The 14,957-nt window shown below is 35.6% G+C and overlaps 1 protein-coding gene across 23 annotated transcripts in view; it reads right to left on the bottom strand.

Moving 5' to 3' along the window:
• The window catches only part of PTPRD (protein tyrosine phosphatase receptor type D), a 382,032-nt gene that overhangs the window by 65,990 nt on the left and 301,085 nt on the right, over window positions 1–14,957 (bottom strand). For all 23 annotated transcript variants that reach the window (XM_075741216.1, XM_075741218.1, XM_075741220.1 and 20 more), the window contains one exon: window positions 8,300–8,397. In XM_075741216.1, the coding sequence (XP_075597331.1) occupies window positions 8,300–8,397 (98 nt within the window). The remainder of the gene's footprint in view (window positions 1–8,299; window positions 8,398–14,957) is intronic.

The raw sequence follows: 14,957 nt of genomic DNA, 5'->3' as shown, positions 1-14,957 counted from the left end.
CTATATTGTATCTATTGTTAATGTGAATTTATACCTTATTAAGAATACTATACAATTAAAACTGAGCTTCAACTGTTCAATATTCTTCTTCCTCTTTTCACTCCTTACCGTTAAAGCGATCTAAAGCTGCTTTTTGATATGAAGAAAAAAATCGAACAGCAGCTTTGTCTGTTGGCTGTTTGTAGAAGTGGATGAAGACATGTTCATCACAGCAGTATACTATACTCCCCATTCACTTCTTTGTGTGATGTATGGCCAGATGGTGTAATTCAATAATTAATATTTAGGCCCACATGCAGACATAGTTAACATAAATTACATCAAAACCAGGCAAATGGACTGAACTTTAATCTTTCCTGCTTTTCTCACCCATCTGAACCACTTTGTGGCCTTACTATCCTCCCACAAAGCATTGCTTTGGCAAAAGAAAGTTAATCTATATTTCCTCACACTTAATAGCCACACTGGAACAAAGAGTAGAGTGGTATTGGCAGACACATTTCAGAACTGTGAAAGACCAATAACTCATGAATAACAAGTCTGTACTAACAGTTTTAATGAGTGCTTTAATGGTTTAATGGATGGTACTTTAATAGGATTTCTAGTATATTCATTCTGAAAGCTTGCCTTCAATAAAGCCATCATTAACAAAGAACTGGATTTCTTCATAGCATAACTGTGTAGTATGGGTGCTTTGTGCAAAAGAAATAAAGATATCTGTAATAGTCTTATTACCCTCCCATGCTTTGACTAATCTTTCAGCTATTGTGTTCTAAATGGTTGGCTGCTAAGAAAAGTCTGATCTCTTACTGGGAAAAGACTTGAGCAATATTTACTAGTACGACACACCATCCACAAAATAGTTCTTTGACTATGAATCACGGTAACCAAAAGGTGTTTCCAGAAGAATTTCAAACAGCCCCCCACCAGTAAACTCTGTACCTGCTCATTGTGAAGTCTTCCTTTATGCTACTTAAACAAGAGGGAAATGTTCCCTGCTGCGATCGTGAGTTTTCCAGGAGTACAACCTGGCACAGTACTGGGGAAGGAATGAATATGACAAAATGTCACCCTTCCTGGTGTAAGCTGCCATATGCCTGCCTGCCCTGGAACAGCACTCTACTAAGGGTCACTATGCCAGCAAATTAAGAGCCAGCAGGTTTGAGTCCTTGTGTGTCGTGGGGATTGTGAGTTACTGTGCAGGTTTCACAAGTCCAGAAGGGCATGTCCTGTAAAAAATTTCCCAGCACTGTAAGTGCTGTGTTTGAGCCTTAAATTAAAACATCAAAAAGCACTGGGTCACAGAGAAACCTGAAACCAGGTAGAGAAAGAAGAATGAAAACGAGAAATTTGAGAGGACGTCAAGGCAAGTAGACTCCGTACAATTGGAGAAACTAGCCAGCTACCCATAAAAAGGAACAATTTGACCCTCTTTTACCAAAGTCAGCGACTGCGATGAGAATTTCGTATCATAGCTGATGAATCTATAATAGGATGCTATTGTGTTATGCAGGAAACTTGGTAATAGAATGAGATTTACATACTGCATTGCCAAAAGAATGAATGCCAGATGGATGCATGAACATTAATCATGGCAACTTGCCAAGTGGAATTATGTTTTGTTATTAAGGTAAAGTATTTCACATCGCACTGTAAAGGCTGCCATTTTCAAGAGATAAGGGGGACAAACCCACATTTTTTGCACGACTAAATCTTCTTTGGAACTCAGATATAAGTTTGCTTCCTGGTCCTAAAACCAGTTAAAAACACCCAGAAGAGACAGTTCCTGTTGACTCCTGAAGAAAAGTGACCCAACTGTTCAAGAGCAGCTAGAAACAGAACTAAGGTTTTTGCCATCCTTCTCGCAAGAACAAAGATATTTCCTGTACAATATCAAGCTAATATTCCTATGACCAAATGAGGTCATGTAAAACTTGATGCCAATGGAAGAAAACAAGCTATATATGCATATGACTAAAGTATACTTATGGAGGAAAATAACCATCTGAAAACATCTTTGAAGGAGAGTCTCTATTACATAAAAAGCTTTAGAAAGCCTAACTTTTTAACAACCAATCCTCCAGTCTTAAGCCTAATTTATTTATTCCCCATCTGCAATTAAAATCCTTTGTCTGTGATATCATAACCACTTGTGGTGGAAATAATTTTGTGTTGAAAACAGAGGATTAAGCACAACTTTGGGTATGAAATAAATATCAGGAGCAAAAGAATACTTAAATACTGAAAAACCTTGCTTAATTTAAAGATTTTAATGATTAAAGCATCCTGTTGTTTTGTTCTATATAGTACATGAAATATGCCAGCTCTTAAACACTAAACTTTGTAATTGTCTCATATGAGACACTGGTGCTGCTTTGAATTTTCAACATATTTTTAAAGCACTGTCAACATTTATTTTTTTAAGAAAGGAGTAAAGGAGTGAAATTCTTCACGGATTCCTCCACTTCTCTCCATAAGCCTCCTAAAAATATTGCAAATGAATCTTTCTAAAAAGCCCCCAAAAAACTCTGGGGAATTTAACCATGAATCATGGTAACCAAAAGGTTACCATGACCTACATATTCTGTCCTTGTATAATTTTTCTTGCTATAAGAAGTGGACTACTTTTCTCTTCCTATACATATCACTGTTTTCAGTTGGGCAAAATAAACGTGACATTTATTACTGTATTTGACTATATAAACAGTCTCTGTGGAATTCCTTGGCAAAATAGGATTAGGTATCAGTCAAAAACCTAGCATCCTAACATGATGACACCAGCTTTCTTTTATCTGAATATTCTTTTAATTATATAAGCATAAAGGAATGCTGTTATCCCAAGGAAGCATTCACAGCATAAAGGAAGAAGATAATACACTGCTATAAATCTTGACTATTGCCACTTCAGATTCCTGCACTACGTCTTTAAAATTCTCTAACATAACTACCCTGCTGGCTCGGATACCACCCTAGGTGGAACTAAGTACCAAACAACCGAGGTGAATGAAAGAGCATATGTGCTATTAATAAGAAGACAAACAACTTTTCATTGTTCACTGACTACACTAATTGTTTCTCAATAAATGGAGCACATCCTATGAAAGTAAAGTTACAGAATACCAGTAAATGCTGTTTGTAATATTAGATAAGAGGAAACTACTGTAAAGATAAAGAATAGAAGACGAATTTTTGCTGAGAAGAAATTGATTTTTCCATGTGAGTCACTATTATCTGTAATAATATGGCAGTTAAGTGCAGCTGTTTCTTTGGTACAGATTCATTCAGTAGGTTATCTGTTCTTCATGGACTTTTAAAGTGGTTTATATCAATAATAAGTTTTATATGTGCTTCTACTATATAAAATTTATTGTGTTTTAGTGTCCAGTGTTTATATTGTTGCAGCTTAAGATACAAAAAGATAAATGTACTATATTCAGTGAATTGTCTTCTCATCACAAATCCTACTCACTGATACTGAAAACCTGTAATAAAACTTGTAATAGTACAGCAGTGTGGCACAGAGTCAAAACGCATCTTCATTTTTTCCAAAACTCAGTGTTAAAGCAAAAGACTGGCTGTAATTTACAGAAAGACACCTGATGAGGAAAAACATTAAAATGATATATAACTTTTTGTAACATTAGTTAACCAGTGCGCGCGCACACACACACTCTGTAAATCATACAATAACACACAGAGGCTGGTAGTGTAATTTTTGTGTTACAGTGACAGGTTCTCACACAAAAATGGAATGAATCTGAATTTACTTAGTGGTGTAAAGCTACGACTACAGATCCCGGATAATAAATGTGAAAGTATTTTACACGAGATCCAGGAACGCTTTGGAGGAATAGATTTTCTGTTGTATGTTACAGGAGGAAATGACTTTACAAATACATCAAGAGTATTGCATAAAATACTGTAAATTACTGTTCTGATTCAGTTGATCTCCATGACCACTTTTTATTGTTAAATTCCAAAGACTTAAGGAGATACGATATAAAGGTCAGTTTCTTATGAATATGGCTTTCTGCTTAGCAGCTGTCAGGTCCATATGGAGCCTTGCATTACATAAAAATCCCACTGAAACTGCCAAAGTCAGCAAAAGCTTCATAATAATCAGTTGGGGTCAAGAACCTTGTCTTTAAATTAGGGAATACAAAAGAAATATGTGACATAAAGGATATGTCACGTTAACAAGGTAAACCAACATTTTGCTAAGCCTTGGGGATTGCAAGCTGGTAATAATTAATGAAGGATTGTGAAAAAAATATTTTGAAGTAGAAATTAACTTCATTGAAAGGAACACATAGCACTATCTATGCTAAAACTACAAAACCACTTGATCTAACAGGTGAACTGTAAGTTTATTTAAATCTTGCAATAGTCATAATTTTAAGGCTTGGACCCTGTTCTCCCACGAAATCTGGTATTCAAGGTAAAGTTGTTAGAGAAGTATAATGATAGAAGTCTCCGCTGTTCTCACAATCATCCCCTCTAAGAGCTGGCGGAGAAGCCCTGAAGAAGACATTATGCAACTATGAAATAGTTTCTGAAGACTTGTAGAAGTAAGAACTCCTCCAGTTGAAGACATCCAAGCTTAGAAAATATTACACAGCTGGAAGATGGTCTACATTGCAGAATACGCTCTTTTTACCACATCACAGCAATGAAGGAGTTCTTTCTTTTTTTCCGAGAATATATAGTTTATACTATACATATTGCTACTTACAGTTTTGCAATACCTACTTTCCAAACTTGCCACATCACCCTGGGCACTTCTTTCAGAACCAGAGTGCAGAAGGATATAGTTTGGACTTACTATTTCTTGAATGGCAATTTCAGATTCTTTTTTAACTAGATTTCACACAGAACATAAAGGAACATATCCTCAGGAAAAAAAAACCCAACCAACCCACAAAAAAAACCCCAAACACCCAAAAAACCCTACTTGGGAAGCTTTGCCAGATGAATGGAAAAGAGTGGGTTGAGTTTGGAATTATTCGAAGAAAGCAATCCTGTCTTCTCTCACGGTCCAAATCTACAAAGAAATTCTCCTTCACCTTCCCTAGGAAGGCTGCAAGAAAATTAGGGGGTTTCATTAGAAAATGATACCAGGAGGTATAAATCAGCAGAGTAGACAGCACGTAGATGCGCCTTCTGTGAGAGAACTTTTTTGTCTCTTTTGGAAGTAGTGAATAGCCAGAGAAGTTTCTCTCTGAAGAGAAAGTGGAAACAGGCAAGGAGGTGATACTCTTCCATCACGAAAAAACCAAACTTGTATGCAATTTTGATCAGAAGTTCTGATCAAAAGGCAGTGGATGGAACATGAGCAAGAATGGAACAGGAGCAAATATTCAAATATTTCTGAAGAGCTCAAAAAGGTACATATACTATTAAAAGATGTGTTTGAGTTGTGAAACAAGTAATTCTTTTGAAGTGGCAACTAAAGTAGGGTGTGCCAAAAACATAATTAAAACATCCTTTTGAAATGGAGTTAACGGCTGAAAGAAATTCTACAAGCTGATTGAGAAGTCAGTGTTCATCAGGAAACTGTATATATACATTTTATTGCATGATATCACAAAGTTGTCATAACACTTGTTGTATGCTATCTGTCTATTTCGGAAGAATTTCATCAATGCAATATATGAAATTCCATAAGAATTAAAATAAAATAATGGAATGACAAGGAGGAAAGGGCATTATGAAAAAAAAAATCATCAGTGGTAACTGATGAAAAATCTTTGTTTCCCCAAATGGGAATTAACTGGAGAACCTTATTGCTATCAATAAAGGTCAATGGTTTCCTGCTGTTACACCTTTAACTCTTGAAGAGGAAAAATGCCTCTTCTTCCTCCTGTGTCACAAATTCAAACATAATCTGAAGTGACAATAACTGAACTGCTACTATCTGTACCCATTTCTGCCTGGGAATCAGATAGTTGCTTTTAAGGGACATTAGTGAGGACTGTTGCTGAAAGAGAAGGTCCTAATCTCTGACCGCAAACGTTCCCACCAGCTCCCTTGTGCTGGCATTTGAGCTCATGCAGCCTTGTGGTGAGCTAGTTCAGGGAATTGATCCAACTGAAAACAGCAAAGAAAAATAAAACAATTCATTTTCAGCTGAATCTATTTCCTGAGATAATCCTTGAACAGCTGCACATGTGCTAGTGCCAGGGTTGGCACAAGAGAGACAACAGGAATGCACAGCCAAGACAGGGAGATGACTGACAGTGATCATCAAACTGCAGCCTTAGTCCACTGCCTAGAGTAGACCATGAAATCAAATAGCAGTGCTTTTCAATAATTCTGTTTCAAAATGAATGAACCTAGGACTAGATGGAAACAAAGTGGTATCTCTAGAGTTGAGACTTCAAAGATAAATGTTTAACCCCCTTGGGCAAAGCAATGTGAATGAAGCTTGATGTTGACCTACATGTTTTAATCTTGAATGTCTGATCACTCTGCCCCAGATGGTATGTTTCATTAAAAAAAAAAAAAAAAAAAAGAATGTGAAAGCTGGGCTACTTACACAGTCTGGTAAAAATTTCTGGAAGGACAGATACTAAGAATGTAATGGTTTAATATATCTTCACAATGCTGGCTATAAATGGTTAAGATTACATTCTCAAGATGATTTTAATGATTTAAATAATAAAGGAAATATGAAACACCAAAGTTTTAAAGTTATATTACAGCATAAGAAGAACCATGTCATCTCCACAACATGCTCGAAAAGTAGTAAAGGTGTATTGTTTATTTTTATGGAAGTTATACTATATTATATGACTTGTAATGACATTTTTCATTTATTAAATGGAATTTCCTACACAGATATTCCAAGGAATTTGCCCATAGTACAAAAGAAAATGATTGTCGAATTTGTACCCAATGTTAGCTTTTTTTATGGTGAACATTCTGTTACATAAATTTCCCTGTCTGATTCTTTCTATGCTACAATCTTCGTACTTAAGAACACAGAATTTACAAGCAGAAATGTGAGAACATACTCCCACATTTTTTATGACTGCAACAGTAAACAGCAATCCTGAGATGATCTTCAAACAAATTTATTTCCATGAATTGTTGAGACTATATTTTCCTTTTGACAGCTAATAAGATTATTTTTTAGAGCACTTTTAAGGTCTTTCTGAACAGTGCATTCAATTAAATAATAAGCAATTGTAGTTCTCTGTTATAGTAGTTAGCATTCATTTTTAACATATTCTGTCAAGACTTTTCAAATACATTGGGCATTTACGGGATCTCTGTACCATGCAGTCACAGGCTACTGTGGAACCAACATGTGAAAGTCTTCAGTGTTTTTATTGCACTGTCAGTGTTCTTATGAACCTTCAAATTCAATGAATGTGCAGTACCTAAAAAAACAAGAGTTCATGGGTTTTTACTCCACCATGCTAACATAGTCTTGGGGAGTTTTAAGCAACAATTAGTGACACAACAGACTATAAAGAAAGTACCGTGTCAGTGATTCCTCTGGAAGCTGTTAATCCCTTGATCACTGACACTGTACCCATAGCTGCTCTAAAGAAGCATTATTTTTCAGTGTATACTTTATCCACAGATTTTTGACAGATAGCATTTTGGCATTGAAGAAACAGCTATAATTTACAGTGTTTAATGGACGGCTATCTAAGTTCCTTTAGCCGCAAATTACTGACATGAGAGGCTGCTATCTCCACAGTACCAATGGGGAGGTATACTCCGTGGATTACTGACAAGGTGGCTTGTAAATGATTACTCTCTTCCAGTTAAATTCTTTCACGCTTTTATAGACCATCATTCACAGATTACCAATGTGGTATTACTGACACAATGTCTTGAAACTATTATATTAGGAAAGACAACAGGCAATTGCAAATTATTTTAATCCATGCAAAATTAACACAGTGGACTGTAACTTCTTTGGAGCTTGTACTGTATATATCCTGTCAACATTACACAGGAGATTTTTTAAATAATCTAAGGAACTTTTAACTGCAGGGTAGATGGATGTTTGTGTATATTAAAAAAAGCAAGAGCTGTATCATTCACACACTACTTCAAGTACATGCCCATGGAATCTGCCTGACATATATCCTTATAAAAAGAGAATAGATTGTTACAAGCAAAAGAGCCACTTCACCAACGCAGACATTTTACATGAGAAGTTTTTATCATGGTTTTAACACGATACAAAACTGGCACCATCAGGGTGGGTACATATCAAAGTCTAGGGAGACAGAAACCATGACATTTTAAACAACTTGAATAATGAGGAAGTGGGGGAAATTACCTCATACTCCTGTGAGAACTTCAAATTGTCATTTGCTTTCAATCTTTCAATGTGATCTGCAAGTTCCAAGATAGGTATTGGTGGGTGGCTGGCCATACCTGTTCAACAAGAAGGATGAATAGAATTTAAAGTAAACTACAGTGATGGCATTGCTCTAAAATTTAGAAAATGCAGTAGTTAGAATGGCTAGAAATGTGTAAGTAGTAAAGATGTCACATGTGAGAGAAGCAGGCAAATAGTTTGGTTACTCAAAGCAGGACATGCTCTGGATAGATGAGCTCTGAAGCCAAATTAAAAGAAGTCACCAAGCATATTCCCAAAGCTAACATCCCTAGTGTAGAGGAAAGAGTTACTGCGATATGAGTCAATGAGGTTAGCTAGGCACAGAAAAATGAGACAGTTAGACCTAATGTCGACCTCTGCTTTGAGTAATGACTCTTAATGTCATTTCAAACTCCTTCTCCTGCACTGTATGACATGGAAACTCCATTGAATTAGATGAGGAAAGGTGAGCTGAGAAACAGACACTGAAAGAGCCCTAAAGGGGAAAGAATAGTGTTTTGACAGAAACCAAAGTGACTTATGCATAATCAAGAAAAATGAAGAATGAAGGTTACCGAGGTAACCGGAGACATCTGAACCTGCAAAGGAAATGGTAAAAACCAAAGAAATTTCAAACCAACATAAAACTAATTTATAAAACAAATTACGAAGAATGAAATGGATAGCTTGAGGATTAATAATAATGCATCAAGGTCTAGAAGATTGACTACATATTCTGACTAAATTATAAATACTTGAATATTTTATGAGATTTTGAGGTGACTGACATTCACATGCAACTACGAATGACTAGCATAACATGCACCATTTCTTTTAGACAACAGTCACTGAAGACAAGATTGGACATCAGACAATTAGAACTTCAAAAATGTTTTCACTAGTAGCAGATTGTAGAGGCAGGGGTTGTACAGTTTGGCTGGACACACATACTGACTGCACTAGTACCTTAAAATACACTTAATCTGAAACCCCATTTATCAACCCCCAAAAGTACCTACAATCTACTTCAGGTGTAAACATCTTTGTCCACTGATGAAGATACCAAGTGAAAAAGAAGACAAGCCAGGAATCAGAGATAGAGATGGGTGTGGAAGGGAGTACAGGGACAGCAAGGCAAAAGAAAGACAGAAAAGATGTGGGGTCAACTAGAACAATCTGCCAGCTGAAGATTTGCCAAGCAAAAACTTGTGAACATCTTTGTTTCAGGCTATTAGTCTTCGCAACCCTTCTCCAAAATGCTTACATTCTTCTCTTTATGCTTTATACTACCACACCTAAAATGAAAATGAGTTTTCAATTGCTTGTGCAAAGATATTAGAGCTGGCTAGAAATATTAAGCTAGTGAACCCCAGGATCTCTTGAAATTACAAAGGAAAAACAGGGATGACTCAAGGGGGCTGAAGCTGGAAGCCATGTTGCACAATGCAGTTTGCTTTGTCACCGTGAATTTCAAGAGCATGCCTAAGACAGTTAACTTGCATTTCCTGTAACATAGCTGAAAATGACCATGTGGTTACAACACAGTCACACTCTAGCATGGTGTTTGGTTTTTTTTAAAATTCTTGTTTTCTTTTTGATTCTTTGACATTTCAGGCATAATATTATAGCGCAAAATAATATCCAGCAGCATTGGCCCTAATTCTTCTGACCCTATACATATATATTTATGTATTATCTTCATAGCACACCTGTGACGGTGAGACATTATTTAAAGCAGATATTAAGGCAAGCTGTCAGTCAACTAACAAAGCAGAATATTCAGATATAATGGTGAGATTTTTTTATAAATTTAAATTAACAAATTAGTCCATAAGTACTAATTTATTTGAAGCAGTTCTGGTTATCTCCCATTTTCTTAGAAATTTCACTTAATAGAACTTTCTTAAAGCTATTCTCAAAATGAGTGTGGGTGACAGGCATCTAATAATTACACTGATTAATCCAGATCAAGCACCCCTATGGAACATATGTGAGTGAAAAGGCACAAGAGAACTCTAGATTGATCCAGAAATGGAGGTGGACTGATGTACATCTAAAACAGTGCTTGAACAGAGAAAATAATAGAGACAAAGATGTTTAGACCTTTTCGAGCGAATCGTGGGAGAGAGTTATTATCATATAAGGACTGAGTGGTAGTTTGGCTAGAGAGGGAGGACACAGAGCCAATCAGGGAGGCGTAGGGGACTGAATTACTGCTCAAAGCTGCAAAAAGTAAAAGCCAATTGGAAATGGGAAACAAATTAGTAACAGCAGTAGACCATCACAATCAATCAATCTCATACATACAGGCACTTCAGACATGCACAAAACAGCGTCTGGAAACTCAGCTAAGAAGATGTCTAAAGGTCCAGTTACCCTACTGTAAACATAAAGAACATAAAACCAAAGAGAATGAGACTTGCTCATCACATGATGAACCTGACTAAATCGTCAGCATCATGAACACAAAGCTCAATAATTAGCTCACTGTGAAGGATTTTTTTTTTAAAGATGCTGAACATCCATTCTTTTTAAAACTATTTTTGTTTATATGCTCCTCTATATGCCACTTGACATTCCTAAGGGGAGACTTCATATTAAACACTTTGTGCAAAACGAAATTTGACATAAAACTTTCTTTTCTAAGGAAAAAAAGGAACTACTTACAACTTCAGAAACCGGCAAATTTTGACGGCATATAACCCCTTTCTCCACACCTCATTTTAGACACTTACACTTGGATACTTATTAACTTTCTTCAAGTAATATTTTGCAGTTAATTTATTAAGTGAAGTAATTGAATTTGGCATACTTTCATCTTTTAAATTCATAAAATGTGCTCTACTGAGATGATAAAAGTAGCTAATTTTTAAAAAGAACTGCTGGAAGAGTTTTGTTATGTAATCAATGAATCATAACAAGCGTCATAACAGACTATGCTATGAATGAACATTTTAAGTTCTCATCGTATCTCATTCAAAAGCATGAGGCTCCTACTGACCTTAATGTGAGTTGCATGTGAACAGCTGGTGTAGAACTTGACTCAAAAAACCCACCCAAAATATGGCTAAACACACTTATTTTTGTGGTTACCAATAAGAAAATACACTTATTTGCTGACACACCTCCACATCAATCAACATATGCTATGAAAACACAAAAAAATTAAAGACAAAATACAGCTAAATGACAACAGATCCTGTGACATGCTAGAAAGTCAAAAGAAACATCATGCTGAAAACATGCTTTCAAACTTTCTTTGAAATAAGAAAATAAAGAGATAAAACCACTTAAAAACTCAGAGAAAAACAACCCAAAACCACCACATGCAAAACACAGTTGAAATTGTATCCATAAGAAGCTTTTCTTTCCAGATTTGGTAGAGATTGCCAAACATGACTGATCTTATGCAGCCTAGTAGTAAACCCTCTACATGAATTAAATGAGAATGTATGGTTTAATTACAGTGGAGAATTATCTTCTGGTTAATCTGTGGTAAACACATGACTAAGGAACATGGGATATCATATGTACCACAATTTCAATGAAAAACTGAGAAAGGTCAGAATTTATCTGTGTACTAACAGACATTAAACCTGTTAAGTGTACTCCTTTACCTCACTGAAACAAGTGGGTGTTTTGGCCTTGTCATTAATGTGTTAAATTAGGATTTTGTTTGTTTGTTGTCAGAGTTTTATGATAAGGACTTTTAAAAACATTTCAGAAACACACATTTGTTTATAAATTTGGACCTGTAGGTTGACATGTCCACAATAAACAAGAAGGAAGTTAGAAATCAAAGTGCATAGCTGCTTGCATACAGACTACAATCTAGATGAACTGAAAATGTGACACATTATTTTCACAGAAATTTCTTTATGAAATGAGTTGCATTTCAGGCCCACATTGAATTAATGCTCCGTGATTTAAAAAACTGATTTATTATCCTCATTTTTATTTAATAACACAGAATACCCTCCCACACACCAATCTGTGTTGATTAAGATATTTTCCCATTATAGAAAAAGGAAGGAATCAGTAACAGTGTTTACTGTTACTGATACTTACCCTTATCAAAAAGGTAGAAAGAAATACATATTTAAAATTTGGACATGGAAAATGGAAAAAATGAAAGATGACCCTGATTCAGTACGAATTTAGCATCCATGAAAATTTAGCAAGGATGCCTTTAGTATATTTGACAACAAAGTTAACATTTCTTTAAAATGTCTTTTTCAAACAGTTAAAGCTAAGCCAGAGTGATCTTATATATTGTGTACAAAGCTAAATTTACAAGATTAGCTCTAGAGAAATATATCATTCTGCAATAGCTATTCTAAAATAGTTATGAATGTCCATATAATGCTGCAAATTGAAGTCACTTCTATTCCAGAAGAACTTATGTTATTCAAAACTAGATTAATTACGTTGGAATGAAAGTAGCTTTTGTTCTGTATCAAGGACTTAGCTCTACCATGCTGCCCTGTGTTGCCTCACAGCAGAACCCCCAACTCTGAGTGAGGTGTAAAAGCTGTCTACACTGAGAAAAGGAGACATCTAATTTGCAGACTCTGATCTGAAATTGTTCAATACAGTAACGTGTTGCAAAACTATTGGCTAAAATCCAGAAAAAAACCCCAAAAACAAAGATTACTCTTGTGAGGAGCAGAACTTTCAGCTCCACCTCCCAGCTAAACAGATTTTGATTGCATCTAGGTCTGAAAGCATCCAAGTGAGATATCAGAGAAATACCATTTGCACTGTGAAACCTATACCTCTTTTGGGTGCCTAAATCCTTCGTGTGAATCAAGTTCACACGAAGAGCTATATGTAGGATCACTAACTGTGAGAAAGCTATTCCAGTCTGGTTTTGCCATGGAGACAAACCACAGTATTTCCTTCAGCATTGTCATGATTCTCATAAACAGAAATTGTGTGGATAAACCAAGGGAAGAAATTTCCTGCTATCTTGCAAAGCAGGTGACTAAATCCAAACATCACTTTTTCCACTTTTATTATTTGCATCTATTTCCTCTGGACCTGTTTTACCCTTTTTCTGCCTTATCTTGGAAATAAGTTAGTGGAACTTCCTTAGGAACGCAGGGATTAAGTGTTATGTGCGCACTTACTTATCTAACAAAAAAGCAGAATATTTAATTCAAAACTATAATAATTCTATTTATTTTTCTTGTATTTCAAAGCATCTTATTTAGTTCATACAAGATAATGAGATAATTGTTTAATTGGTACCCAATTACACAAATTACTTGTGAGTGTGACACATTTTATACTTAAATGAGGAAAAAAACCCAGTCACTTTTGAGGCATGACTCAACTTAGTTCTTTGGCTGATTGGCAGATTGAAGTCTTTGCCCGAGCCTTGGGTCTCTCATAACTCACACAAATCACTTCACATAAGTCATTTTCCTCTACGTGAAACGAGGCCTCCTCATTTGATGAAATATCTTCTGAGGGCTTAATTATTACCCTTTCCCTACCTTTACTCTCTCATGTGGCATAGAGACTTCTAAAATTTGCGGATTAGTTTGACGATTTTAATGCTGTATTTCATAGGAAACTTGTAGAATGGGAAGAATGTGACTGACTTCCCTTCAACTACTCCAATTCCAGAAGAGTAACGGACTTATAAATGAAATCCCATATGCTACTAAGAGATTGAGTATTTTCATGTTTACTGAATGAAAGCTTGTCACAGTTGTGACCCACTCACTGACATACGGGCTTATCTAACAAATATACACTTTTAGATAATACATATGGACATGGGATCTTGTTCTTACATGTAGAACTGTGGGCTATTTCAAATGTCTAGACAAAATGTCAAATTTATCTATTGAGTTACTCCATCCAATGAGGAGTCAGAGATTAATTTGATCATTCCTGGACAAGGTAAGACAGAAAACCTTTTAGGTAAGTACTAGAGTAGTGAAAAGTGCAGTTCTGTATTGACAGGACAAGAAAAAGTGAAAGGAACGCAAGACATTTGCTGTGCTGGTACTTTAGGCTGTGGTTTTTTACAACATATTCATGTGGAATCAACAATTTTATGACAAGCAGAACATAATTGTGCCGAAACCATTGCCTAAATATCACCAAAGATAAATATTGCTTCCCAATAATTTCTTTCAAAAAGTTATGCCTAATCATTTTTATTGGGAGTAATTTGTACTTGTGGTTTGAAATTCAAATTTACCACAACAATGGTTTTGCTTTCAAATTATTTTGATAGTTATATCTGATCAGACCTTTCCTTAGACAAAATCTATGATTGCTAGCATTTTTGGAAAGAGGCTGTTTAGAAATCTTTTAATGTATCAAAGCTTATGACAACCCAGAATTTTATAGGAGTGTCTCATTCACCTCTCCCACTGAAAACTGGCAATCTGGATATGCCAATGAAATTTAAAATTTTCTTCTCTAACACTTCACATTATGGATTCATCATAAACTTATTTTTCCCCCTCCACTGAAAGCTACTGGTGTGCCTGGAAAGCTCCAAGCAAACTGTGGATGCTTTCATAATCTAAATAAATATATTATTGTAATAACAATGATGTCAAACCATCTACTTTGCATACACTGATTATTAAAGTAC

Source organism: Balearica regulorum, chromosome Z, assembly GCF_011004875.1.
Source record: "Balearica regulorum gibbericeps isolate bBalReg1 chromosome Z, bBalReg1.pri, whole genome shotgun sequence".
In the NCBI taxonomy this organism is placed as follows: Eukaryota; Metazoa; Chordata; class Aves; order Gruiformes; family Gruidae; genus Balearica; species Balearica regulorum.
The sequence above is the reverse complement of the archived record's forward strand: the minus strand, read 5'-3'. Positions and strand labels throughout refer to the sequence as shown.